At 34.8% G+C, this 27,639-nt stretch overlaps 1 protein-coding gene across 2 annotated transcripts in view; it reads right to left on the bottom strand.

Moving 5' to 3' along the window:
- The window catches only part of CNOT2 (CCR4-NOT transcription complex subunit 2), a 118,900-nt gene that overhangs the window by 62,094 nt on the left and 29,167 nt on the right, over positions 1-27,639 (bottom strand). Inside the window, exon 2 of one of the 2 annotated variants that reach the window (XM_040637258.1) lies at positions 8,736-8,878. In XM_040637258.1, coding sequence (XP_040493192.1) covers positions 8,736-8,783 — 48 coding nt within the window. In that variant the 5' untranslated portion in view covers positions 8,784-8,878. The remainder of the gene's footprint in view (positions 1-8,735; positions 8,879-27,639) is intronic. The other variant, XM_040637257.1, reaches the window with a different exon arrangement.

Genomic DNA, 27,639 nt, shown 5'->3' with positions numbered 1-27,639 from the left:
TATGACAGGCATTATTCTCAAATGCAGATACAGTGTGAACAAAATATCACTGAAAACTAAGACAGTGATTACATTTTTATTTTTAAATGAATTGTTGAGCCTGGGACGTTGGAAAGGAAGGAGAGAAGGAAATTCAGCACCCCAAAACAAAGTAAAAGCTGGAGTACAGAAAAGCCACAAGTTTATATCCCTAAAGGGGAATCTGTCCAAGATAGAAAACCTGTTAAAAGACCTTCTCATAAACCAGCACCTTTTAAAAGGGTACATCATAACTGTGATAACTTCTTAGTAAAGAAGGCACTTGAATGTCATGATTTTGATGTTAGGCAGCAAGAGGTACAGGAAAGCTCTTCTGAGACTCTATAGCCATAAACCAGCCTGAATTCATAATACCTATGTGGATTGCAACCTAAGCTAACATTTTATTTTTAATTGGTCCTGGATTGGTAGTCCCTTAGGCATCAGCAAAAGCAAATGAAAATCAAATCCCCTTGGGAAAAATGTCCTTCCACCTAATATTCAACAAATTCCCAGAGTTCTAGGAAACATGAAATGGTAACTTAACACACACACACAAGGAAATAAGGTACCATAAGGGAGAATCAGCAGAAACAAAAGACATCAGAATGATCTGTAGCAACTTCCAATTGTTTGATTTATCACACATCAAACATACGAATGTATAAAATAATTAAAGAAATAAAAGGGTATGATCTAAAGAAAGGAATAAATAATGATAACATGTAAATAATAATGGGTAAATATGTGGGTAAAGAAGATAAGAGACACCAAGATTAACAAATCTGATCCAGTGAAGAGAAATACAGCCAATACACCCACCAAATGGTCAATATGCATTTTGTTCAAGTTCGTAAACAAGTAGGTGGTACCATATTAATCATATTCTATAGCTACAGTGGAATTACATGAGAAATCAGCAACAGAAAGATAACTAGAAAAATCTCATCATAAACACTTAAGATTAAAAAACATTACAATAAACCCTAAGAAGTAATTAAAGACTGATGAACAAATACAAAATGATGAATATGAAACAAAAAATAAAATAAAAATAACTAAAGCTAAAAATTCCTAGTAAAACTGACAAGTCTCTAGCAAGACTGACAAAGAGAAAAGGGACATAGACAACAACCTTAAAAATGAAAAAAGTGCTACAGAGGAAAAAAATATTTCTTTATCCTGATAAACTACATCTATAAAAAAGATACTGCATCAAATATTGTATTTATTGCTGACAACTTAAAGCTTTTAGGACTAGTAACAAGAGAAAGAGTTCTATTAACACTTCTATTCGACAATGTCTGAGAAGTATTAATGAGTTCAGAAAACAAATGTAAGTAAAAATTATGAAAGTATCCAAACTGTAATTTCCAGATATGTTTATTTATATGAAAACCCCCAAAGAACCTACAAATAAATTTGAGATTTAAAGAATTTAGCAACATTGATACAATAATCAATTTAAAAAGTTGACTGTATGTCAATATAATAGTAACACCTACAAAATACAATTTTTAAAATACCATTTACCAGAAAACCAAAACTGTATGCATAAATCTGGGTCTATTACTAAAAATATAATAAAACTTTACTGAGAGAAAATACAGAAGACCAGAACATATGAATTCAGGAGAGGAAGACTACCATAAACATATCAATTCTTCCCCAAGTCAATGAAATTCCACTTATAAACTCAATACTTTTTTATATATATTGTAAATTTGTCATTGAACAAAAGGCCAAGAAAGTCGAGACACTCAGGAAGACAAAGGTATAATGAAAGACGGACATGAAGATTTAACACAAGGGTACAGTAACTAAAATTCAGTACTAGTGCAGGTGTAGGCAAACACATCAAAGTAACAGAACAGAGATTTTAAAAACAGACCCATGAATATAAAGTAACTTGATTTATGATAGAATAGTCCTGTTAATTAGTTGAGGAAGGCAGAAAAAAAAATCACTACATGATTCTGATAAAATCATCTATATGCCGAGGAATGGAAATTGGACTCCTAACACTGTATACAAAAATCAATTTCAGATAGATTAAATATGAAAGATAAAAAAATCTTTCAAAAGATATCGAATATTTTCACTTACTTGATTTCAACAGGGAAATGTTTCACACAACCTCCATAAATTCTCTAAAAAATTAAAACTTTGACATCAAATGTCATCAATATGAACACTGATGAGGGGGACTCAAAATTAGTAAAAGCACTCCTAAAAATATTCCTGAAAGACCTTTTGTGAATTTAATTTTCCTGAATTTTGAGAATATGTCTGGGTTCAAAAAACTTTTCTAACTTCATAAAGCTCCCTCTTCTGTTGTTTTCATGCAATGTTTAAAAATACAATGACTTGTTTTCTGAGATTTTTCTGGCTCTGTTCTCCTCTACCATTTTTATCTGGAGGTTCTCTTTCCTCTGTCTCTGTTGCTTCTATACTGCTCAATTGTGAATCCATTCCCAGAAACTTCTCAGTAGGGTCCTGGGAAAGAGCACTGGTAGGCCAGTCTTTCGAGTTCATAGACAGGACTGCTCAAGTTACTTCAGGCCACAGGTCCTCTACCAAGATCTAATATAGTGAGCAAAATTTCTCCTAGTTTCAAATTGGATAATCACACTTAATCACTTTCAAATTGGTTGTTCACCACCTTTGAAATACTTCTATTCTCAGGCCAGACATTCTAATCCTTCTTTCTACTTTCTCACGCACCCAAAAGTGTAGGTTTTTTGGTTCTCATCTGTTTATATTTGGGGATTCATGGAGATACCTCATGACCAAGTTCTGTTACAAATGTTCTCATGGGTTTGGGTTTTGCTACCTGGTTGTTCTATTTTTATGTGGAAATTCAGAAAGATTTAAAAAACTAAGCTGCCACCATTGATGCAATCATCCCAGAATCTAAGCAGAGCCTGAGTACATTTTAAAAAATAACTTTGTTTACTTCTATATTTTTTCTGATTCACAGAAATATCTGCACTAATGTTTTAACTTTCTGTTTAATGATGAACACATTTCATATATATGATTGAGGCAAGCTCCTTAAATGAAAATATTTTTTTTTTCTTTTTAATGTTTTTTTATTATAGAAAATATTTTTCTGAAAGAGAACATAGTATTTCTTGTGTAAAAACCTATGGCCTAAGTTCCCAAAAGGAGTACCACAGTGAATACAGGAATGCTGCCAGTATTTTAAATCTTGGGGAAACACTGCAGTATCTGTCAGATACCATGCTAATTACTACTGTAAGTGGCTTAGAACTAATTACTGAACAGAGCTGTTAGTTACTTCTTTTGGCCTAGGGGCACTGTGAAAAAGTTACTAAGATACTAAGGGTACAATATACCATGTATCTTTGTGAAACTTGCTTTTTGGAAAAAAAAATCATCTTATTTAATGATTTCAGAACATGAGGAAAAGAAGGATCAGAAAATATAATGCAATCAAAGAAAGGCTAACATTGTTAGAGTCCTGTAAAAACGAGCCAACCAATGAGTACCTTGGGAATTCAATTAACTTCGCGTTCTTGGTTGGCCAGAGAAGAAAAAAGAGAGGTGCCAAAAATAACAAATAAATGTCAATTTATTAAGAAAATATTTAGGTTATGGAGTCAAAAGGACTTCTGTTGTTGATAATGTGATTGTGACATAAGCAGAAGCATCACATTTAAAAGTGTAAATGTAAGAGCACCCTCTTCGTGTAACTGCAAGTGAACAGTCATCCATTTTGAGTTTTTTCTATCCCCTTGCTTCATCTCTGGCTACAGATAACAGGTTACAGCCATTTGTTTGTAAGAGTTTCAAGGGAAAAGAAGAGTAAGCTGTGAGCCAGTTCATTGGTTTCAGACATATTTTGAACTAATTCCTTCCTCAGCTATTTCACCTTAACCCAACGCCAAACAGCAACAATGATGAAGCCTCCATCTTTCTGCTCTGGGCACCAGATCAACTTGAATTGCTAAGTACCCATTTTTAAAAAATTCTTGTTCACTTTTTTAAGTATTCTTTATATTATGTATCTTTAACATACTTTAACCTATTACAGATTCTAAGATGCTCTGATGTTGGTGCTGTTTTCAGTCATACTATAAGGTAACCAATCATTAATGGTTATAAGCTATAATGTTACAACTATGACTCTAACATACCACGTGTAAGATGTATCCTGACAGCAGAAAGACATAAATTTTCAGTAAGGTATAACTTAGAATAAAAGAAACAGGCATTTCAGTCCTTATTTACATTACATTTTTACTGCAGTACAAAAGATAAAAATGTAATTTGTATATAGTACTATGTAGCTGTCTTGCAAACCGAATGGAAACACATCTATTCATGCGTTTGTATGTGTTAAAATAATTAGGCAACTTGTTTAAATGCTTTATCTTACGCAAAAATACTTGAATAGTCAGGTAATTGAGGTTTTTAGCAATATCTGGGAAATCGTTCTGCATGGACTGGAAATTCATTATCTTTTTTCCTATATGAAGTAACGAAATATACAGTACCACTTTCCCCAAAATCACCACACAACACATAAAGGAAAGATGCACCTGTATATTCTGAAACACGCATATAACAAAACTATAAAAATAAAAAGAAGGAAACACAAAATTCAAGCTAGTGATTACTTCTGGGAAGGAGGCAGGGGAAAAAGGGTGGCACACAGAAACTTCCCCATTAAGTACAACTTGCAAGCGCAGAAAATGCATATTTGTTAAAAACAAAGACAACAAATCACATTTACACCTATATGTCACTAGAAAAGATCTAAAATGATACACTAAACAGGGTAAACTTTCACATTCTATTTTATATTTCCGTTATTCTTCAAAGCTTTTGCAATGTGCCTCTATAACTTCTGCGATTTAAAAAATTAATAAAAAGGAAATGAAGTATTTAATGACAGGGGGAGGGAAGAGGAAATGGCTATACAATCACCACCATAGTAATATGACATGATACATTCCACAAAGTTAATTAACGCAGCATTTTAGACTGTGAGGTATTTCTTCAGGAACATATGGACTGGGATGCATTAGATCCACATAGATAACCCTGACCCAACCAACATGACATGATCAATGACCTCATATTATAAAATGCTCCACTTGGACTTACATTTAAAAATCTTGGAAATACCAGTAGTATGTTACCCAGCACACTCCACAATTTCTTCCTTTCACTTATTTTCTTGTTTTAATTTTATTAAAACAACATGCATTAAACACCTATTGTTTACCCAAAATCATGGGTAATTATATATCAGCATTGACACTGGCATATATTGGCATTACCAAAATAAGAAAAAAACATGGCTCCAGTTTTCAAGAAGCTTGTAACATACAAGCTGTGTAACATACAGTAACACTGCAATGACAGAAGAGTTCTACACCTGCACTGTTTGATATGGAAGTCGTTAACAGCAGACAGCTGGTAGGAATCTGAAATGCGGCTAACACAACTCAGAAACTAAATTTTTAAATTTAAATTTAAATGAATTTAAATTTAAACAGCCACTGTGGCTAATGCATACAGTATTAGACAGCACAGGTAAGACAAGGACAAATAAACAGGTAACTACAATGTATTACGGTCAGCACTAAACTAGAAGTATTACAAAGGGTATGAGAGCAAGGAAAAGGAGCACTGAGCTCATCAGGGAAGAGTTTCTGGGAGTATTGATAACTAATTCTTTTTTTTTTTTTTTAAGATTTTATTTATTTATTTGACAGAGATAGAGACAGCCAGCGAAAGAGGGAACACAAGTAGGGGGAGTGGGAGAGGAAGAAGCAGGCTCCTAGCAGAGGAGCCTGATGTGGGGTTCGATCCCACAACACCGGGATCACGAAGGCAGACGCTCAACCGCTGTGCCACCCAGGCGCCCCTGATAACTAATTCTTGAATGATGTAAACAAAGGTGAGGCATTACATGAAGAGGAACTAAAAACAAAGGCTTAAAAGTGTAAAAGTGTATGGGTGGGAGATTAAAATCAGCTTTATATTCCTAATCGAAAAAAATTCATACTAGGGAGTCAGAGAAGAGATACTAGAATGGTAAAAGCACGTTGGGGTCAAAATGTGGAAATATTGTATTATGTTTACGAGCTTGGTTTTATTATATAAGAGAAGTAAAGCCATTGATGAGCTAAATTAGTAATTTAATGTAATTAACATGGTTAGATTTGTACATACTTACAGCTGAAGTAAATTAGTGTAAATAGGAAGATAAGAGAATACTAGCAAAAATATTCCCTGGAAAAAGCCTGACAATCCTTCCAAAAAAGAATGAGCTATGAATCATTTAAATAATTAAATTCTTACCTGACCTAATATAGCAGTCTAAGCAAATAAAACTCAACTACTCTATTCAAACTCCAAAAACTTAACTGGGCCTAAATTTATTAAAGAAATGAAACAAATTAAATACCAGTATAAAAAATCAATACTTCAACCAACACCCATTTGAAAGGCAGTAGTTTTTAGCACAAAGGTGAGCGAATGCATATTCTTACGCTAAGTTCCTAAGGCTTCCATCAGGTCTATAAGGAAATGAGAATTAGAGAAATTTTATCCTTCTTGTTAAACTCTGGAATATTAGCCTATTATTATCAGGATGCTTAAGTATCACTATAAGACATCAAGTTCCCTACAAAAACAAAAGCCCTCAAAGATAAATTGAGCGTACGAAGAAATCCTACCTTACCCATGAAAAACAAAAAAATTCCTCAAAACAGAATTTTTAAAAATCCAAATCCTTTCATCTCAGCATATACAAACTTTTAGTGCAACCCACAAAAATATAAGTGATCTATTTAATATTCCTTTGAATTTCCCATATGCTTTTAACATACGGATCAACATCAGATGGGAAATTATGTCTATACATGTAGTTTTCAGGAGATGCTTCAAAAATAAAATAATTTTACAATGGAAATTCAAACAATTGTTTCCAAGGATATTTCAACATGCATTAAGTGTCACTAAGTAACAACAAAAGAAAAAAGGGGAAAATATTTTCAGCCAGAAAAACACTACCCACGAATTTTTTTCAAGTAAGTTAAAGAAGCTAGATTACTTATAAATAATGTAACTGGAACAACAGAATATTTTTAGAGTAGGATGAGCAGGAATTAGGAAATCTCTTCATATGTAAAATATAATTTCATTTTATTCCTTTCTTAAATGTAAATTTTGGAATTCTGTATTAAGATGATTCCATGAAGAAACTTGACCATACTATGTAATCATACAAAAAGTTCTATACTTACACTTTACAAACTTGATTATGAGCACCGAAAAGCCACATAGCCTTGAATCACAATATTCTTAAAATAATTTAGCAAAACCTATCAAAAGACACAACAGCCCAAGTAGTGTGACCAATTAAAATCTTATGAGTCAAGGTAGTTGGAAGTGGTTGTAAGGAAAGAGGAGCTACAGCAAGTACGAAAATTAGCAAAGGCCATGCTGGTCAAGTCTATGAGAACTCTGAATAGAAAAGGTTACAGGGAGAACTGATTCTGCATAGTCACAGTTATGTCTTATTAAAATCACAACACTCTGGCAAGAAACTTCAGACATCAAGTTAAGTGAAAGGGAGGATAATTTGACACTATTTTTATTAGGCACAGTGCCCAAACCAGAACCTTAATCGAATAATCAAAGGCTCTTTGCTATTAACACCATGAAGACCCATTCACAATTTTTTCCATTATCTATCTTTCCAATTTGAGGGAAGAAAAGATTAACTGGACTAAAATAAATAATTAGCAGATAAACGGTTAGTGAATCAAAGCTGTTATCATACTAGTTGCCTTCAACAGTCTAGAGGGAATGAAACTGGCAGGTGAAAGGGTCTGAGGGAAGCTGAATATGTATCAGTGCAGAAAGCCTAAAGCTTATTATTCCTACTTGAGCTTTGAACTTTTCTGTATTCTGAATCACTGAATAATTTGGTAATAACTTAGTATCAAATTTAAAAAAAGGAGATTTTTTTTTTGAAAAAATTGAATTTAAAAAATGTTTTTTAAATCACTACTTCATATCACTATCTTTCACCTTCTTTTAAAACCTAAGAAAGAGAGAGGAATATTACACTTCAACCATCCTTTCAGCATCCTTACATGCTACGTAGGGAATGGATATTATTAACCAACTTAATAAATGACAAAACAAAAACCTAACATTATAAGGCTAGCAAGCTAATGAGAAATTCAATAGAATTTGGGTCTCTGAACGCCCTGGGATTCATTCGCATTTCTATTTCTTTTATATTATAACCAATTTTATCTACATTTCTGTGATGTTCTATTACCCTGAATATAGCCTAAGAGTTCAGGTTTAGTCATCCAGGAATAATACATATAAAAGTAATCAGCACTTTGTTTTACGGAATACTAGCTCAGAACCCAGCCATGGAGTCATAAATTGTGTATCAGATAATCTACGTTTTGACATACACATGAAGCACCAGAAAAATGTTTTGACATTAAAAGAATATACATTTATCATAGCATGATTTATTTTGAAAAATGTTCCCAACTATTTCAACTGTCAAAGCCAACACATGTATTTTAAATTCTAAGCCAAATTTTTCAAACTGAAGTGTATCTAATCTGCTGGTGTCCGTTAAATATAACACATTAAACAGTTCAATACAGCTATATGAACAACAGAGAAAAAGAAAAAAAAACTGATCTTACCTGGTAGTTTCTTTTCTCAGATAATGTATGTCCATCAGTCCTCACCATAGAGTCGTGTCCTTTCCTCACAGTACTGGAGGCAATCAAATAGAACTGTCACTCAAGGGTCGTGTCACAGGAAGGACCGCCCACCAGTTCTCCCTCTAGAGTGGAATTATCCAAAAGCCGTCAAAATTACTAACATGTAAATATATGAACAGTAGCAAAAATATCCAATATGATACATAGAAAACAAAAAGTACTTTTTTTATGTCATAACTGATCTTCTTCTTAACCACCTAGGGAGGGCTAGAGTGGCAGATACTTTGAGAAATTATTAAATATAAAAAACTCTTCCCTCCCACTTCTCTCCCCCATTAAAACTGTCCACCAGACCTCACACACAAGGAAGACACTTACGGTGAATAAAAAAGTGGACCAAAAAACTAGCCCTCAACTGACATATTTCTTTTAAATATTCTCCTCTTAGTCTCAGAAATATCCAATTAATTCAAATTCAGTCATGTAATTTCAAATCATTCTCCAAATGCTTGTTTATACAGCTGTTATTCATTCAGTTTATGAGGTTTATTCCTATGCCATAAGACTGGAATACATCATATATTCTCTGGATGATTAGTAGATGTGAACTTAATTCAATTTTCTATTAAAATTTACTCCAAGGAAGAGGAGCAACACATGCCAACTTTCTGGATGCCTTTGTCCTTCAATGCGCCAATTCTGTACATGCTCTACTACAATGTATTTCTTCACATTAAAGCAGAAAAATAATGAAGCTCATTTCTTAACCTGAACAGATAAATAATTCCAAAATGATGAGGCACTGTGCACCTCAGGTACCCCCCCAAAATCAATGAAGCAGAGGTGATAGTCCCCAGAGATATGCTAATTCAAGAATACAAATTGAAAATGAAAGATCAAAAATTCAAAAGTGGGGGCGCCTGGGTGGCACAGCGGTTAAGCGTCTGCCTTCGGCTCAGGGCGTGATCCCGGCGTTCTGGGATCGAGTCCCACATTGGGCTCCTCCACTGTGAGCCTGCTTCTTCCTCTCCCACTCCCCCTGCTTGTGTTCCCTCTCTCGCTGGCTGTCTCTATCTCTGTCGAATAAATAAATAAAATCTTAAAAAAAAATAAAAAACAGCCAGCGAGAGAGGGGACATAAGCAGGGGGAGTGGGAGAGGAAGAAGCAGGCTCACAGTGGAGGAGCCCGATGTGGGACTCTATCCCAGAACGCCGGGATCACGCCCTGAGCCAAAGGCAGACGCTTAACCGCTGTGCCACCCAGGCGCCCCTATAACATATCAAGACCAATGTCCCTCATCTAAGTTTTAGTAAAATGTTTACCCTAGGGAAATAGTAAGTATACCTATTAAACTAACAGAATAACAGTTGCTAACCACTAGAAATTACATTCAAATTTAGAGCAATTATTTAACATCATACTATATTTACTTTGGGAGAGGATAATAAAAACCTCTAATTTAAATTCATAGTAAGTATGAATCAATTTTATTAAAACCAACCAACACACACACACACATACACACACACACACACACACACACACACACACACGGATTACCTCTAAAAAGCAATCTAATAAGGATAGAAAACGTTTTCAAGGAAAATAAATCATTGAAAATTAATATTATTACATTTAACTTTTAAAAAGAACTCACTTAATGAAAACCTATATTCCACCTCTGGTTTTATATTTGATCACAAACACAAAGTTAGTGGGTGCTATATTTTTACTTAATTTTGACCATCTTACATTTTATGTTTGGCTGAAATACTTTAAGATGCCTGGCTCTAGGCCAAAATGTTAATTGTTCATTACCAATTTATATGTACTACTGATATCAAGTATGTCTCTCTCAAAAATAACAGACTTTTTTATTTTTTTTTAAGATTTTATTTATTTATTTGACAGACAGAGACAGCAAGAAAGGGAACACAAGCAAGGGGAGTGTGAGAGGAAGAAGCAGGCTTCCCAATGAGCAGGGCACCCGATGTGGGCTCGATCCCAGGGCCCTGGGATCATGATCCTGGGATTATGACCTGAGCTGAAGGCAGACGCTTAACGCTGAACCACCCAGGCACCCCAAGAAAGACTTTTTAAACCTAAGTATAATTTACTGCCATAAATGTAAGCTTTATCATCTCTCAAGAAATTAGGTTATTCACAAAATAAAATTACCAAGTGAACTGATGTCCAAGAATAGTTAAGTGACACATATTCAGCTCCAACTTAATTTTCATGACTGTTATAAAATGAGAGCAAAACTATTTTATTATGCATCCCATAAAAAACAGTAACCCCATTTTAATGTTAGTATTTTATAAAATTAGTAATTTAAAACACTACTTGCCTTAACTCATGGCAACTCTGAATTCAATGGATAATAATGTAAAACTTCAGTTTTTTCTTACAGGGTAAAAATGTTTCCCTTATTAAATTAGTTATGTTTAAATTAAAGTGCATGCATTACCTTCACATTATGCTAGTTTCATCAAAAGATGTTAGAAATCTAAAAGCAGGCAAGGCAATTTTCAATGTAATTTAATGTATGTTGGCATAACCTAAACTATAAAAGTTATAAAAAGACAATTAGGACTTTACATGCTAAATAATACTTAATAAAAAATAAAAGTTATTATTTAATCTGTAAACTTACCAGCGAAAAGTAGTAACTTTGGAACACTATGAATTTTAGTACAAAGGAAAAACTTGTTTTTGTTCATTTCTTGTTTCTCCCTCTTGGGATAACTTCAAGTATTTCATGGTTTAGGGTTTCTGTCAACAGCCACTATATGCTCTAAGGATTATATGAATCAATATTCTATATTGATCAATAACTAAGACTCATCATCTCCTTTTGATAAACAAAGGGAAAAAGGAACAAAGGTACTCTATTTTCTTCTAGGTAACCATAAAGAGCTAACGTTTTTCACCATTATCTTGTATTAAATAAAATGTTCACTAATAGATTGCACTGACACTCACTGGGAATGAAAGGATACACAATAGATGAAAGAGAATGTAAGTATATACGTAAGAGTATGTGAAAAGCAGCAAGTATGAGAAAACATGCCTTCTAAAGCTGCCTTCATTCATTGAAGTTTATACATTGGTTTTCCTACAAAGTGCTAAATATTCAAAAGTCAGAAAAGACCAGTATTTATAAAACTACAGTGAAATTTTCTATAAGGCAGGATGCCTTCCCAGATGGAAAAACAAAGGCTGTATTTATCCTCCTGCCTTAAATAACTAGAAAATTAAATAAAATATATAAAACAATAATTTTCAGACAACGGACATCATCTCAGGATCTGTGTCCTGAAACAACAGAAAAAAGAACAAATGAAGGAATAAGCCCTACTGCTTATGGAAGTATGAGGCTAAAACATATGGAGGGGGAAGGCAGAACCTAATCGAAGCCCAATGGTTTCAGTGAGTTAAAGATCCAGAGCTAGGGGAGACACCAAGACACCTAGAATTTGCAGGGCAAATGAAGAGAAGGAAGCTGCAGAGAAAGAACTTGAAAGATCTGAAGACAATCAGATTGCCCTCAAGGTTTTAGCAGAGTAATTACCTGTGTACACATGTGAAAAAACTACTGAATACAGAGAAAAAGCCTCTGAAAAGTAGTCAGACCAATCCTCACAACTCATGTTCCCATCAACTGGAGTAGGACAGTTTTAACACAGGGACAGTTTTAACAGGTTTTTTTTTTTTTAAGATTTTATTTATTTATTTGACAGAGACAGAGACAGAGACAGCCAGCGAGAGAGGGAACACAAGCAGGGGGAGTGGGAGAGGAAGAAGCAGGCTCCCAGTGGAGGAGCCCGATGTGGGGCTCGATCCCAGAACGCCGGGATCACGCCCCGAGCCGAAGGCAGACGCCTAACCGCTGTGCCACCCAGGCGCCCCTTAACACAGTTTTAACAGAGTTCAGAAGCTAATAAATGCACAAACAATGAAACCGAATAAGCTTTAGACTAAGGATGTTTTGGACCAGCAGTAACAAAGGTAAAACAAGCCTCAAAAGGATGAAGCTACTTCTTTTTTTTTTTTTTTTAACGATTTATTTATTTGTGGTAGAGCAAGAGAGCAAGAGAGAGCGAGCGAGCACAAGGCGGGGAGGGAGAGAGGGGCAGAGGAAGATGGAGAAGCAGACCCGCTGCTGAGCAGGGAGCCTGATGCAAGGCTGAATTCCAGGACCCTGGGATCATGACCTGAGCTGAAGACAGACACTTAACTGACTGAAAGCCACCCAGGTGCCCCAGATGAAGCTACTTCTAAGTGCCGTAACTGTAACCCAAAACAAAACCCAACAATATTTAAAATAATACAACATACTCCCAGCATTAAATAATATAAAATTAAATGGCATCCAATCAAAAATTACCTGTCATGCATAGAAGCAGGAAATACACCCTAAACGAGGTGAATTATCATAAGTGGAAAGACAAGCAATGATACAGGTGATAGAATTAGTAGACAAGGAGATTAAAACAGATACTGTAAATATACCCCATACATTCAAGAAGATAAAGAAAACTATGAATATGGTAACAGAAATGCAAGTGCACGGAAAAGACCTAAGTTAGCAACACAGAGGAATTTATGGTGACAGAAAAGTTCTGTTATCTTGCTTGTGGTGGTGGTTATAGGACTCTACATGTTTGATAAAATACCACCAGAATGATAAAGACATACCAAAAAAAGTGAGAGCCTGCAAAGACTGGTAGAATCTGACTTGTAGTCTAGTTATACTGTGTCAATTTTTTGCTTCAGTAATGCACTACAGTTATGTAAGATGACGTCATTGGAGGAAGATATGTGATGGGCATATGGGACTTCTCTGTGCTATTTTTTGCATCTTCTTACGAGTTTATAATTATTTGAAAGTTAAAAAGATTTTAAAAGGCTCAAACTGATCTTCTAGAAATAAAAATTCAGTATCTGTAATTAAACATGCACTGGATAAGATTAACAGCAATCTTTTCTAAACTTTAAAGAAAAGTTTAATGAACTGAAGATACAGCTAGCAATCAAAAAAAAAATCCAAAATTAAACACAGTGAGAATAAAAGGAACTGTGGGACAATGAAATATGAGACATTATTAAGCGAGACAGTGAACTACAGGGCAATAGCAAGCAGCCTAACATTAACGTACTAGTGCCCCAGAAAGAGTGAAAGAGAAGGACAGAAAACAGTGGCCACATTTTTCCTAAATCTGATGAAAACTATACTCATAGATTAAAGAACGTCAACAACCTCCAAAGAGAACAAAACCCTCACAATTTTAAAGTCAAGTTGCTGAATAACAGTGAAAGAGAATCTAAAAGCAGACAGAAGAGAGAGTATATATATAGAGAGAAAAAACAGGAATGACAGCGAACTTCTCATTAGAAACAATGCAAAGCAGGGGAGAGTAGATCAACATTTTTAAACTATAGAAGAAAAATATCTATCAACTAAGAATTCTAAATCCACGGGTGACTGGATGGCTCAGTTGGTTAAGCATCTGCCTTCGGCTCAGGTCATGATCCCAGGGTCCTGGGATCAAGCCCCAGCTGGGCTCCCTGCTCAGCGGGGAGTCTGCTTCTCCCTCTGCCTCTCCCCTGGTTTGTGCTCTCTCACTCTCTCCCTCACACGCGCTCTCTCTCTCTAATAAATAAAATCTTAAAAAAAAAAAAAAATTCTAAATCCAGCTAAGATACCTTTCAAAAATAAAGACAAAACAGCCACTTAGGAAGAATTTGGCAGTTTCTTAAAAAGTTAAACACAGACGTACCACACAACCCAGCAACTGTGCCCCTGGGTATTTACCAAAGTGAACCAAAAATTTATGTTCATATGAAAACCTGTTCATGAACATTTGTACCAATGAAGATGTCCTTTCAACAGATGAATGAACAAAATAGTATATCTATACAATAAAATTCCACTCCACAATAAAAAAGAACAAGCTATTAATTCATGCAATACAAATTTTAAATGTATTTTGCTAACCAAAAAAATAACCAAATGTATTTTGCTTTCCATTCATATGACATTCTGGAAAGGCAAAACTACAGAGACAGAAAATAGATCAGTGGTTGGCAGCAGATTGGAGAGGGGTAGAAGTGACTGACTACAAAGGGGGACATACAGGGAAACTTTCAAAGAGATGGAACTATTCCATATAACACTGATGTGGTGGATAGATAATGCTATACATGTGTTAAAATCCACAGAACTTCACAACATAGAGAATGAACTTGAACGTGTGCAAATTTTAAAAACTCAACCAGGAGGTTAGAAAGGCAGACCTCAAAAAAGACTAATCATAAATGTATGATACAGCCACACCAAAGGGGGTATGTAACCTAAGTAACTTTAGAGAATGATGTTTTGACTACTAACTGTAAGAGGGGAAAAAGAAAACTCTACATAAATAGTGTATTCTAGTTGGTAAAGTGATTCCTCACAGAGTTATGGGTTAATAATTCTGAAACTGCTATGCATGTATACCGGAGGTAAACACGTAGAACAGACAGTGGTTGGTGGGAACCAGGTTTCTCACTATCAGAATAAACTTTGTAGCACTGGATTAGAGTCAGAAACATCTCTATTGGTATTAGTCTGTTCTCAATTTTAAAACACTTTAAATAAAGTAATTGTTCAGATCATTACAGAATCGATCATTTTGCTGGTATATGTCACTTGAAAATAGATTAAAAGTTGATAAAATGCTAGGTGATTAACTGGTATATCAAAATTATATTTTAAAAGATAAGTCTGATAAAAGGGTATTTAAAAGATTTTTTAACAATGTAAACAAACCTTATTTTTAAAAGGCTCCAAATTTTACTGAATATTTGCAACTAAGTTAAATAACTTTATCTCTAATCTTTTCAACAAACTGGTCATAGAATTAAATGTCAGGAATGCACAGTACTCTGTGTAACACATGTATCACTAATGTCTACTCACGTGCAAAAATTTCTCTCAAACTCAAGATACTTTTCAAATAAATTATTGAATACACCAGTATAAATGGAAAAGGATAAACATTTTACACCTCCCTTTTCTGTGCTGAAAACCCTTAAAATAGAGTTAGTCATGCTACCAGCTTAATATCTGACAAGAACCACTGAGGGGAAAATATAAACCAAATCTTAATATGAGGGAAAAAAAACCAAGTAGGCTATTTATTCTAGGTGTTTCCCTAAATCAGAGCCTAATAAAAATAAAGCATGTAATATCTAGAATAAATGATAACTGAACCCCAATTTTTCTTTCAGAAAAAAAAAATTCTCAAAACAAGAAAGTAGTGATCATGAGTAAAATCCCTAGGATATACTTGATTGGAGACTGAAAATAGTTATTAGCTTTACTCTCGTGTTCTTTTAAATTTTAGATGTGACATCATCATATAAAAATGTATACCTTGAATGGAGCAAGAACCAGAAAATCTGAATTCTAGGATTAGCTTGATCAATTTCTCCTCTCTCGCCACAGTTTCCTAAGGAGTTCGGGAATTGTATCTAAAACATCTGTAATTTGGCAGTCTTTACCAACTCAGCTTTTAAACTACAATGTGAATTTGGTCAGGTTAAGACGGTTGAACCAGTTAGACAGGCTTTATTTATTTTTTTTAAAGGGGACATTATATTCCGAGTTGGCTATTAATAAAAACAGACTACCAGATGGGATCAATTTCACTGGAGTTCAATAAAAGCTGAAGTAAGTGCACTTAGCCATTATCTTGAAAATATTAGGGTTTCTCAAATACCAGAACTACATCAAGAAACTTCTTGTAAATAGGAAGACTGTAGTTATAAAATGTTATGAACTTATTTTCTGAACTAATTTTTGGTTCAATCACATGGATAAATGTTTTTAATATTCTGAGTTGATGACCTGTGGTACATATAAGAAACGTGGGCAGATGAAACAGAAGTTAAGTAAAACTCAAGAATTTCAGTTTCATACCAAACTGAGTCTGGAAAAATTGCCACATTAACTAAAAATAGTTTATCTGAACATTTTCATAATACAGGTTTCATGGGGTCTGTAATTATCACGTAAAATGAAAAGTTGCCTATATTTACAAAGAAAAATAAAAGTAAATTGACAGTATTCTCTTAAAATCAATTTACTCTCTGGTTGTCATAATTTCATATTCTGTAACTTAATTTGGTGTGTCTTCGTTCTTCTGCAGTGGTAGCCTTCTTGATGCACTACTTCTAAATTTCTGTGCAGGTCTCTCACATACATGCCAAGGAGGATCGTGGCCACCAGATACACAGCATTTACTATTAGTAGAAAAATCAGTAAACCATCTAAACACCCAGCATCTCAGGACAGAAATTTTCTACTACCCAGTCTTAAAAGTTCCCAGTAAAATGAAATACAATAAAGACAGTCCCACTGAATTTAAACGACAAAAGTTCAAGCTTGGGAATCAAAGCTCGTAATTTATTTTAGGCTTTAATGAAATTAAAGTCCAAATTTAAGACAATCAAGGGCCTTCTAATCTTCCTGCCACCTGAAAACAAGTTGTTTAACCTCTGAGTGATTCAATTTCTTCACGGGAAGATAAGATCTATGCAATCTAGCTCATGACTATGATCAAATAAATTTGTAAACCAGATTTATGATACATAAAACTTCATTTAAGTAACTGTTGTTTGAATTAATTGACCAATCTTATGTGTAAACGGCCAAGTTACTAGTACTTACTAATTTTCTGCCAGTTTACAGCTAAAGAAAGCATTAAAATTAATGAATGTTTTAGAACCTTTCATTACAATTAGCTAAAAATCCACAAAGGTTTCCAAGGACTGAAGTAGCTACTGCCAGAGCAGTCCTTCTAAAATAAGACCAAGTCATATTAGCCTCACAATCTACTGTGGAATGGACACACTAGTTCTATTAATTCAACAAAGGAACTTGCTAAAGTTATAATCTATAATTAAAACGCCTTAAAATATATAACAACTCCCTTGTTACTCTGCCTCGTAGAATGGTTGTAAGGTCATTAAGCATTGTTATTTCATATCAGCAATTAAAAATACCACATGTGAACTAGAAATCTGGAAATTGCAACTCTACTAAACATTTTTATAGGTAATAGATATTTTTTCTCATAATAATTTGTACAAGCTACTGATTCTAGTGATAATGTGATTATCAAAACTGACTAGTTCATATCCACTGCTTAGACCTCCCCACTTTATAGCAACTGATTAGGCTTACCAAATTATCTCTGAAAAAAAAATGATAATCAAGTGATAAAGGGAAATTTTGTGACTTCTTATAAAAAGTAATTAAAAAGTTGCTCTTGAGGGGCACCTGAGTGGCGTAGTCGGTTGAGCAGCCAGCTCTTGATTTCTGCTCAGGTCATGATCTCAGGGTCCTGGGATACAGCCCCATGTTGGGCTTCTCACTGAGCATGGAGTCTGCCTGAGATTCTCTCTCCCTCTGTCCCTCCGCCCCTGAGCATGCACACATGCTCTCTCTCTCAAATAAATATTTTTTAAAAAAGTTGTCCTTGACATAAATCTAACAAATCAATTACATATATTTTTTAACTGTCAAAACTATTTTTCCAGTTTTCATAAGAGTATTAAATAAAGCTTAAGTAAAAGAGCAGAAAATAATTACAGCTGCCCATTTAAAGATAACAGTCAGTGAACACTAACTACATGAACACTTCCCAAACCCCTCAAAGTTTAGTTTTTATACAAAAGAGGCAAACTGTACACAGTTTTTTGTGTGACGGGCAAGGGAACGGCCAAAGGTACTCTGCAGTGGCTTGGTACATGACTTTCTAGGGCACTAACAGAGAGGAAGAGAAATGGGCATATTTATAGAAGACAGAAATAGGCTAAAGGATTTATACTGTTTTTTTATCACAGGATGCAAATAAAATCACCTCGGGATATTTTAAAAAATACTGATGTCTCCTCCCTTGCCCCTACTTTCATTAATTGGAAAAGAACGGAACCTGGTCATTAGGTGCTTTTTAAAGTTCTCCAGATGATTCTAATGTACAGCCAAGGTTAAGGCTATCAGGGCTAAGACTATACAGGAAAGTGAAATTCCAAAGTTTTCATCTCAGCGTAAGTATTGACAAAAAACAAACACCATAAATTCAAGGTAGTTTAAGAGCATTATTCATTTCCTTTGCATGCCAATGTGCCCTTTCCTTGCCTCTTATTTCTACCTCTGAGAAATAATGCTAAGCCTTAAACATTAATTTTTAAAATGTTTTAAAAATTCATTGAAATACACTCATAATTAAGTTCAGAAGTCACTAATACAAGAAAGTAGATGCAAACATTACAATAAAACTTCTTTGTTAGAAGAAATTTCTAACACAGTACAGGTTCCCTCACTATCTGAAAGTTTGCATTATGCCACTTAGCTTTTACAAAAGACCTATATTAGTATCTACTTTTGCTAACTGAAAAAAATCCAAAGAGGATTTTCATCTCTAGGAAAAGTTAATTGTTTCTTTGCTTTACGTTGTTTCGCTTAGGTAAGGTTTCATAGGAATGCTCTAGAAACCTGCACTGAGGTTTTATTTTTATTATTTTTTTAGATTTTATTTATTTATTTATTTGAGAGACAGAGCACAAGGGGGTGGGGAAGGGACAGAGGAACAAGCAGCACCCCCCCGCCCCCCACTGCTGGGCAGGGAGCTGGACCTGGGCCTCCATCCCAAGACTCTGAGATCATGATCTGAGCCGAAGACAGACGCTTAACTGACTGAGCCACCTAGGCACCCCTGTACTTAGGTTTTAAAAATATGTCCACAATCTTAACATTCCTTCCTAGAAATGTAATATTACCTATCATTTGCCAAGTATTACGCACTGTGCACTAAATACCTTACCTGTGTAATTTCCTGCAATCCTCAGAATAATTCAGTAAGGTAAACATTACCATCCCCTTTGTACAGATGAGAAAATAAACTGAGAATAAGGTCAAGAACTAGTAGTAACTAGAAGTAACAAGGCCAGAATTTGAGTTCATATCCACTTGACTCGAATCCAAGTCTTAACCACTATACTTTACTGCTTCTCACATATATTTTCATGAAAAATTATTTTTTTGCATGAAACCATTTCAAGAAACTCTAGCTGTCAAATAATAATTCTCCTCAAAAGCCTCATTCTTCTGCTACAAAGAAGAAATTTAGCAATGGGGAGAAAAGTAATAGACCTTACTCAGCTGGAGATTCAAAGTTCAGAAAGACCATGATCACGAAGTACCCACAATACCATTTCAGACACAATTTCAGAAGCCAAGGAGAGAAAAAATAGGCACTAACAGCTAAACTGTTTTTGTTTAATTTTAAGGCTGGCAGATTATTCTGGTCAACCGACATCTTCTTGTCTGTCTCAGCCACGGAAATGAATAAATTCAATGCATCTTATCTTTACACAATTCTTCATGAAGAATTCATAAACTCCTTTAGAAATCCACTTTCTACATCTCTATCACCACCACCATAGTTCAAGCCACAATTATTTCTTGCCTAATTGGTCTCCCTCTATTTTTCCTCTAAGAACCATTTACCAACCAATTTGGCCTAGGTACCAGTGCATTTTGATATCTAGGAGTCAGATGAAGACAAAACAAGCAAAGGAAAAGGAGGGAACAGCAATGAGGGAGATGAAAACCAAGGAGGGTATGTAAGTATGTTCAAAGTTTACCAGGAAAAGTGGTACAAGGAAGAGCATAACAAACTGTTTCAAACACTGTTGATCCAAAAAAAAAAAAAAGACAGAAATTAATCTTTGGGTTTAACAGCATGAAAGTCAATGGGTAATCCTGACAAGAATAATTTTGGTGGAATGGTGTAAATAAAAGCACTGACTGGATCAGATTCATAAAAGAATAGAAAAAAAAATTGGAAACAAAATACAGGCATCCTTTTCAAGGAGTTTTGCCATAAAAGTGAGGAGGAAATGGGAAATAGCTGAAGGAAAATCTGGATGTGAGAGAATCCTTTTATTAAGACAGGAAAACTTACAGTATAAAGGGGAAAGCTGATGACACAAGATAGAGGGAGTAGTACTAGAATGAAGAGCAGGTATGGAGGGGATCTGTAAGAGATACTGGCCTTAGACAGGCAAAAGCACATATCAGAAATATCAGAGTGAAGATAGTAAATGTACAGATTCAGGTATGTGGATAGAGCTTTCACTATGGAATTTCTCATCTGGTTGCTTCTGTTTTCCATTTTCTTAATAAAATAAGAAATTAGGTCACCAACTCAAGAGTGAGGATATAAAAAGAAGTATTAGAAATTTGAGGAGGGAGGAAAAGGTATGAAACAGTGTTCTAAGAAAGTAGGAGAGTGAAGAGATCAGAGGAAATACTGTGAAGTAGCCCACTTATAGTTGGTATTCGTCGTTCCGCTCTTCTCCAGCCACATGCAGCTGCAGGCGGAGGTTGACTTAACCAAAGCTAGTGAATACAATGAAGCATGAGAAAGAAAAGGAGATTAAGGGTATAGGCAAAATAGTAATCATAATGATAGGTAAGAAAAGAAGTGAGGGTATATCTTACCATGTGTCTAAATTCTAACATATGGCTTTCTTTGTGACTCTCAAACACACCAAGTCAGTTCTCATCCTAGGGCCTTTACTTTTATTGTTCCTTTTCAATGATCTTCCCGCAAATTCTCACATGCCAGTTTCTTGACACTCACATCTCTGCTTACCTATATCTTTCTTCAGAGAGACCTTCCCTAAACATTCACTGTGCAAATTTTGTTCTCATGTGTTTACTGTCTATGGACATGGACTCCTTAAAACGTAAGCTCCTTGAACAGAGAAACCCGTCTATTTTGCTTACCATTTAAGTACTTAAAATGGTGTCACGTAATAGATACACTTTACTGATTAAATGAGCCACAAAAATATGCTAAGTCTTTTACTAAGCTTAATATGAAAACACCATTTTCCTTAAAAGTACTGCAGTAAAAAGCATCTTGTCTGATAAAAACAAGCTCAGTAATCACAGGTTAATTTTAAAGTTGCCTGCCGCAAATATCACCCAAAAAAATACATACTTTGCAAATATAATGTACATTTATTCCCTTTGATATTTTCATGCAGGACTAGGCCTTTTCTTTAAGTTTAGGATTACTAATTAGGTTATCATATGATCTTTTTATATAAACCACATCTATAATGCATGTCTTAAGATTTCCAGTTTTAATCTAGTTTACAGTTGAACAAGATCTTAGAGCTACTTAAATAACAGAATCTTTCTGAATTTTTATAAATATTTTCTAGTTTTTTTAGTAATTTTCTCACTATATAGCACTACTGGTTGACTCCATTAACAGTCCTTCTCCCTTGTGAATGCTACGGTTGTTCACATGTTCAACCTTTTCCATATGTGTTAGGGGGAAATACTGATCAGTCTAAGCCAATATGACAATGCTACCCACTTCTCAGTAAATGATTTATGGAAGGGTATTTGAACAAATTCTGGCCATTGAAACGTGAAGGGAAATCTAACGGTAGGATGTTAAGAAAGGGGGAGAAACCAGTCTTTCTTTTTCCCCTGGATGTTGTCATATCAGAATACCCCATCTAGAATTACTTACTGAAGCCATCTCGTAACCATGATGAGACCTAGCTCAAGGAGAATAAGACATTCTAACAACTGGAAACAGAAAGATGGAAAGAAATTGGCCCTGGTGTTAATCACATAGCTGCTGCATTAACCAATACAAAAACTAACACTCCTCCAAATAGGTGAAAAAATTAGTTTTCTTTACTGTTTAGTTAGTTGAACCAAAAGCTTCCTAAACCTTTAGACTTATCTAAACCTAATCCATTAGTAATTTTTAAAGCACTTTTGGTAAAAGTCTTTCCAAAGTATCCACCTTGTTTTTTATTAAAACAATTCTTTCTACACTTCTATTTCAGTAGCTTAGGTCATATTTAGCCTAAAAATTACATTAACGTGGCCATAAAAACTGATTCTTAAGCATATAACTAACCTGACAGGAGACAGATACAAAAGAAAGCGAGAGTAGTTCACTAGCTGTTAAGTGCTCAGAATACTATGGACTATAGGAATTTGAAGCAATGGTTTAAAAGAACATGCCAGTTAAGTGGAAGTTTGTAAGGACATCAGTCACAAACACATTTCTGTGTGTAATAGATTCAATATACAACAAATAAATATTGTCTTTGAGGGGACGATAGCTAAAAAATCCTATAAAAACTTAGGACAAAGGTTTCCAGGAGAGAAATTAAAATTAGAGAAAATCTAGAGTCAAAGAAATAAGAATATGAGCCTATTTAGTCTCAACTCCAGCCAAGCAGCACAAAAGAACACAGAATCTATAAAGAACCTTTACCCCAATATGTATTGTTTTACTGCAAATGAATTGACAACACTGACAAAATTCCGCAATTCAAAATTTTCAGGCAATAAAGACAAAATGTACTATTTGCTTTATTTGCTTTATTTGCTTAAGAGCCAAGTTCATTTTATCATGTCATATTAAGGATAACTATAGCAGTGTGCCATTTCTAAGGGATATTTGTATCCCCAGTTAAGAACTACTAACTAGGTAAGTTATTTCAAATAGAAATTCATCATTTTGAAGCAACTATTAGGTATTAAAACAAAGATCCTTGATACTAATAATAATCATACTCTTCTAACTTCCTTCCAAAAATAATTACTGAGCTCTACCATATGCTAGGTAGTAAACAAATAGTAATAGTAAAAGAGAAAGTGAGAAACAGCAATAAGAAATACAAAACTAGAGAATTTATTTCTGTAATAAAAATTCCACTTGTAAATATCCTGGGGTCAGAAACCATGTTTCCAAATTACTCTCCACGGAGTTACAATGCAATGAAGTAACACCAAGTTACAAATGGCAGTAATATTCACATCTTGATAACATTCCTTCACTAAGAAATTTACTTAATATGTATCAAACATCATTTAATGTTTACCTAACATAATAAACAATAACTTAAATGTCTTGGTGGCCTTATAGGAGCAGTTCTTAACCTGGGTTCTACAAATCCTTAGTCTGTTGATGAAACGCAGAGGATGCATGAACTTGAATAAGAAAAACATTACATCTTTATTGTAGTAACCTCTGACTGGAATTTAGTATTTCCTTAATTAAAAATATAAGCAACAGGGCACCTGGGTGGCTCAGTCACTTAACAGTCTGCCTTCAGCTCTCAGGTGGTGATCCCAGAGTCCTGGGATGGAGTCCCACATTGGGCTCCCTGCTCAGTGAGAAGCCTGCTGCTTCCCTCCCTCTGCCCCTCCTCCCTGCTCATGCTCTCTCTCTCTCAAATAAATAAATAAATATCTAAATAAATAAATAAAGTAAGCAACAAACTATAGCAGTATTACTTACACCTGTGACTTTGTTACCATTAGATACTACAGGTATTTTCCTATCATTTTAGTTGCTTCAAATCTCAAATTTTCATTTATGCATTATTAGATTAAAAATCATACATCACTTGGGGCACCTGGGTGGCGCAGTCATTAAGCCTCTGCCTTCGGCTCAGGGCGTTATCCTGGCGTTATGGGATCGAGCCCCACATCAGGCTCCTCCGCTATGAGCCTGCTTCTTCCTCTCCCACTCCCCCTGCTTGTGTTCCCTCTCTCGCTGGCTGTCTATGTCAAATTAATAAATAAAATCTTTAAAAAAAAAATCATACATCACTAGACTTTGATACATGCATTACTGAATTTATTTGATATTAAAAACATTCTAATACGTAATTAGAGTGCTCATAAGTATATACATTTAATTTTGCAGGATTAAGATACTACTTTGGGAAGGGGTCCACAACCATCACCAGAGAGCAAATGAGTTCAAGGCCCAAAAAGAGGTAAGAACGCCTAGATTAGAATATCAGAACATGGATTAGATTGTTTGCAGAAGGTAACGCCAAAGAATTTAAGGACTGAAAAGAGCCTCAGGAGCGTATTTAATTAAAATTCAGAGACAAAGAAATTGTGGCCTGGTGGGACTTAAGTGCCTTCTTCAAGGTCACCCAGCTATTTAGTGACAGGGCCAGAGAAAACAGAACCTAGGTTTTCTGATTCACAAACTAAGACTAAACCAACTTTGATGTGACTGGGATATAAGAAAGCAAGACACGGCAAAGACAGCTCTGCAAATACATGCCAAAAAGTTATTAGGAAAGAAATGAATTACACAGGAAGAAGAGCTAATTTGAAAAAGAAAATGACTGACTGAGGTGTTAAAAGTGTTTTAAAATATATTCTAGGGGCTTCCGGCCGGCTCAGTCAGAAGAACATGCGACTCTTGATCTCAAGGTTGCCAGTCTGAGCCCAAGGTTGGGTATAGAGATCACTTAAAAATAAAATCTAAATAAATAAATAAAAATAAAAACAAATTCCACAGCATGACATGCCAATACAAATGTTGAAAAAAACAGTCAGAAAACAAATAGGTGAGACCCCTTTTGCATACTGAACACAAAGAAATGTTCTGAACATCAATATTCTAAACATTATTAAACATGATTAACATATGCTGTTTCTCCCACTTTTCCTGAAACAGGAACTTCTCAGTCTGTTTTCCCACTTTATAGAGAGAAATGGGTAGACTGAAAATTTTACTTTCTTCCTGATCTATAAGAATTACAACAGCATAAGCACAACAGTAAATATCAAATAACAGCTGGAATCAGTGTGAGAGAAAAGAAAGCTGAAACTGTGGCAACTGAGGGAGTCTGTGAACCACCTAAAGAAGGTAGTTGCTCTGCTCATCTCTAGCTCAATGCTACAAGAAGTGTCAACCCAGAATTCTGGATGGAACAAAAGTAGCCTTCAAGAATGAAAATGAAATAAATACACTTTCAGATGAAAGAAAACTAAGATAATTCATCACAAGCATACCTGCTCTGAAGAAATGAATTTTATTTGGACAAAGAGAAACAAAGCCAGAATTTCATGAACAACAAAAATGGCAAATACGTGGGTATGTATAACAGACAAGGAGTTGGCAAACTTTTTCTGTAAAGGGCCAGCCAGAGAGTAAATATCTTAGGCTTTGCAGGCCAAATGGTCTCTGTTGTAACTAATCGATTCCGAATTGTAGAGCAAGAAAAACCATAGATAATACATAAACTAACTGGTGTGACTGTATTCCAATAAAATTTACAGACGCAGGTGGCAAGCTGGATTTGGCCTGCAGTAACAGTTTGCCAATCCCTGTGATACACTATGCTTTTCTTCTTAAATTCTTTAAAGTATGCGAAATAATTGAAAGCAAAACTTACATCACTGTCTCAAGAGGTATTTGAACCATGTGGATGTAACAACTACAACACAGAGGAGGGTGAAGAAAGGAAACTACATGGTGACAAGATTTCCATTTTCTAATTCAAGTAGGAAAATATAAATTTTCAGTGCAGTAGGTTAACTGTACACCTGATTAAGATATATTCAACACCCCTGGTAGCTCTGAATATAACCTTATTGGACACAAAGCCTTTGTAGATGCAATCAAGTTAAAAAGAGGTCATACTAGATTTGGGTGGGCCCAAATCTGATGACTGGTATTTTACAACAAAAGAGAGTGAGGCATAGAGACATACAGAGAGCAAAAATGCCTAAGTGAAGATGAGGCAGAAATTGGGGTGATACAGTTATAAGCTAAAGAATAACGAGTGGTGACAACCACCAAAAGATAGAAGAGGCAACGAAGGCTTCTTCTCTAAAGCCTTCAAAAGGAACATGACCCTGCTCATGCCTCCATTTCAAACTTCTAAACTCCAAAATCAACACACAATATGAATTGTATCTACTGGAAAAAAACTGAATTCACAGTCAAAATCCTCCAGGCCCAGATAGTTTCATCACTGACTTCTACCAAACATTTAAACAATACCAATTCAAGACAACATTTTCCAGAAAAGAGAACATGACGGATTACTTTCAAAGTCATTTTTACGAGACTAACATTATATAGATACCAAAACCAAAGATAATTCAGGAAAAGAAAAACCTTAAAAACCAATATTCCTCCTGAACATAGATGCAAAAATTCCCACCAAAATATCAGCAAATTAAATTCAACAAAATACCCAAATATTAATAAACAATTAACAAATAAAGCTTATTCTGGGAATATACTTGCTCTCCTTCTCTCAGTTTCTTTAAATAACATGAAATCATATGAAGGAATAATAATAACAACATATTGTTGGGTCTGTAAAATATATGCCTGTAATATGTATAACAACAGCACAAAAAAGAAGAAAAGAAAATAAAGGTACAGAGAAATAAGGTTTCTACATTTCACTGGAATTAAATTAGGGTTAAGTCTGAAGTAGACCCTGATACAGTAAGATGCATATGGCAAGCTCTAGTGCATCAATTAAGAAAATACAAAAGAACATAGTGAAAATTGAAAGGAACTGAAAGCTTACATGGGTGGAGTGGGAGGAGAGACACTTGATGCAAAGAACACATAAAGGAGAAATTAAAAAAACATGAAAACATACAAGAAAACAAAGCAAAATGGCAGACACAGGTTACACTACATCAATAACAATATTAAATGTAAGTAAACAATCCAACAAAAGGAAGTGTCAGACTGCAACAAACCAGAACAAAAAAATTACATGCTGTCTACAGGAGACACACTTTACATTTAAAAATGCAAATAAATTGAGGGTCACCTTGTGACTCAGCTGGTTAAGCATCTGACTCTTGGTTTCAGCTCAAGTCATGATCTCCCCATTGAGAGACCAAGCCCCTCTGCTCCTCCTCCTGCTCAACAGTGTGTGTGTCCTTAAACAGAGTTTAGAAGTTTGAGTGCGTGCACACTCTCTAATAAATAAATCTTTAAATAAATTAAA

The sequence above is a fragment of the Ursus maritimus genome, unplaced genomic scaffold, assembly GCF_017311325.1.
Source record: "Ursus maritimus isolate PB19 unplaced genomic scaffold, ASM1731132v1 scaffold_21, whole genome shotgun sequence".
Classification (NCBI taxonomy): Eukaryota; Metazoa; Chordata; class Mammalia; order Carnivora; family Ursidae; genus Ursus; species Ursus maritimus.
Note: the sequence above shows the minus strand (reverse complement) of the source record. Positions and strands in the feature narration are given on the sequence as shown.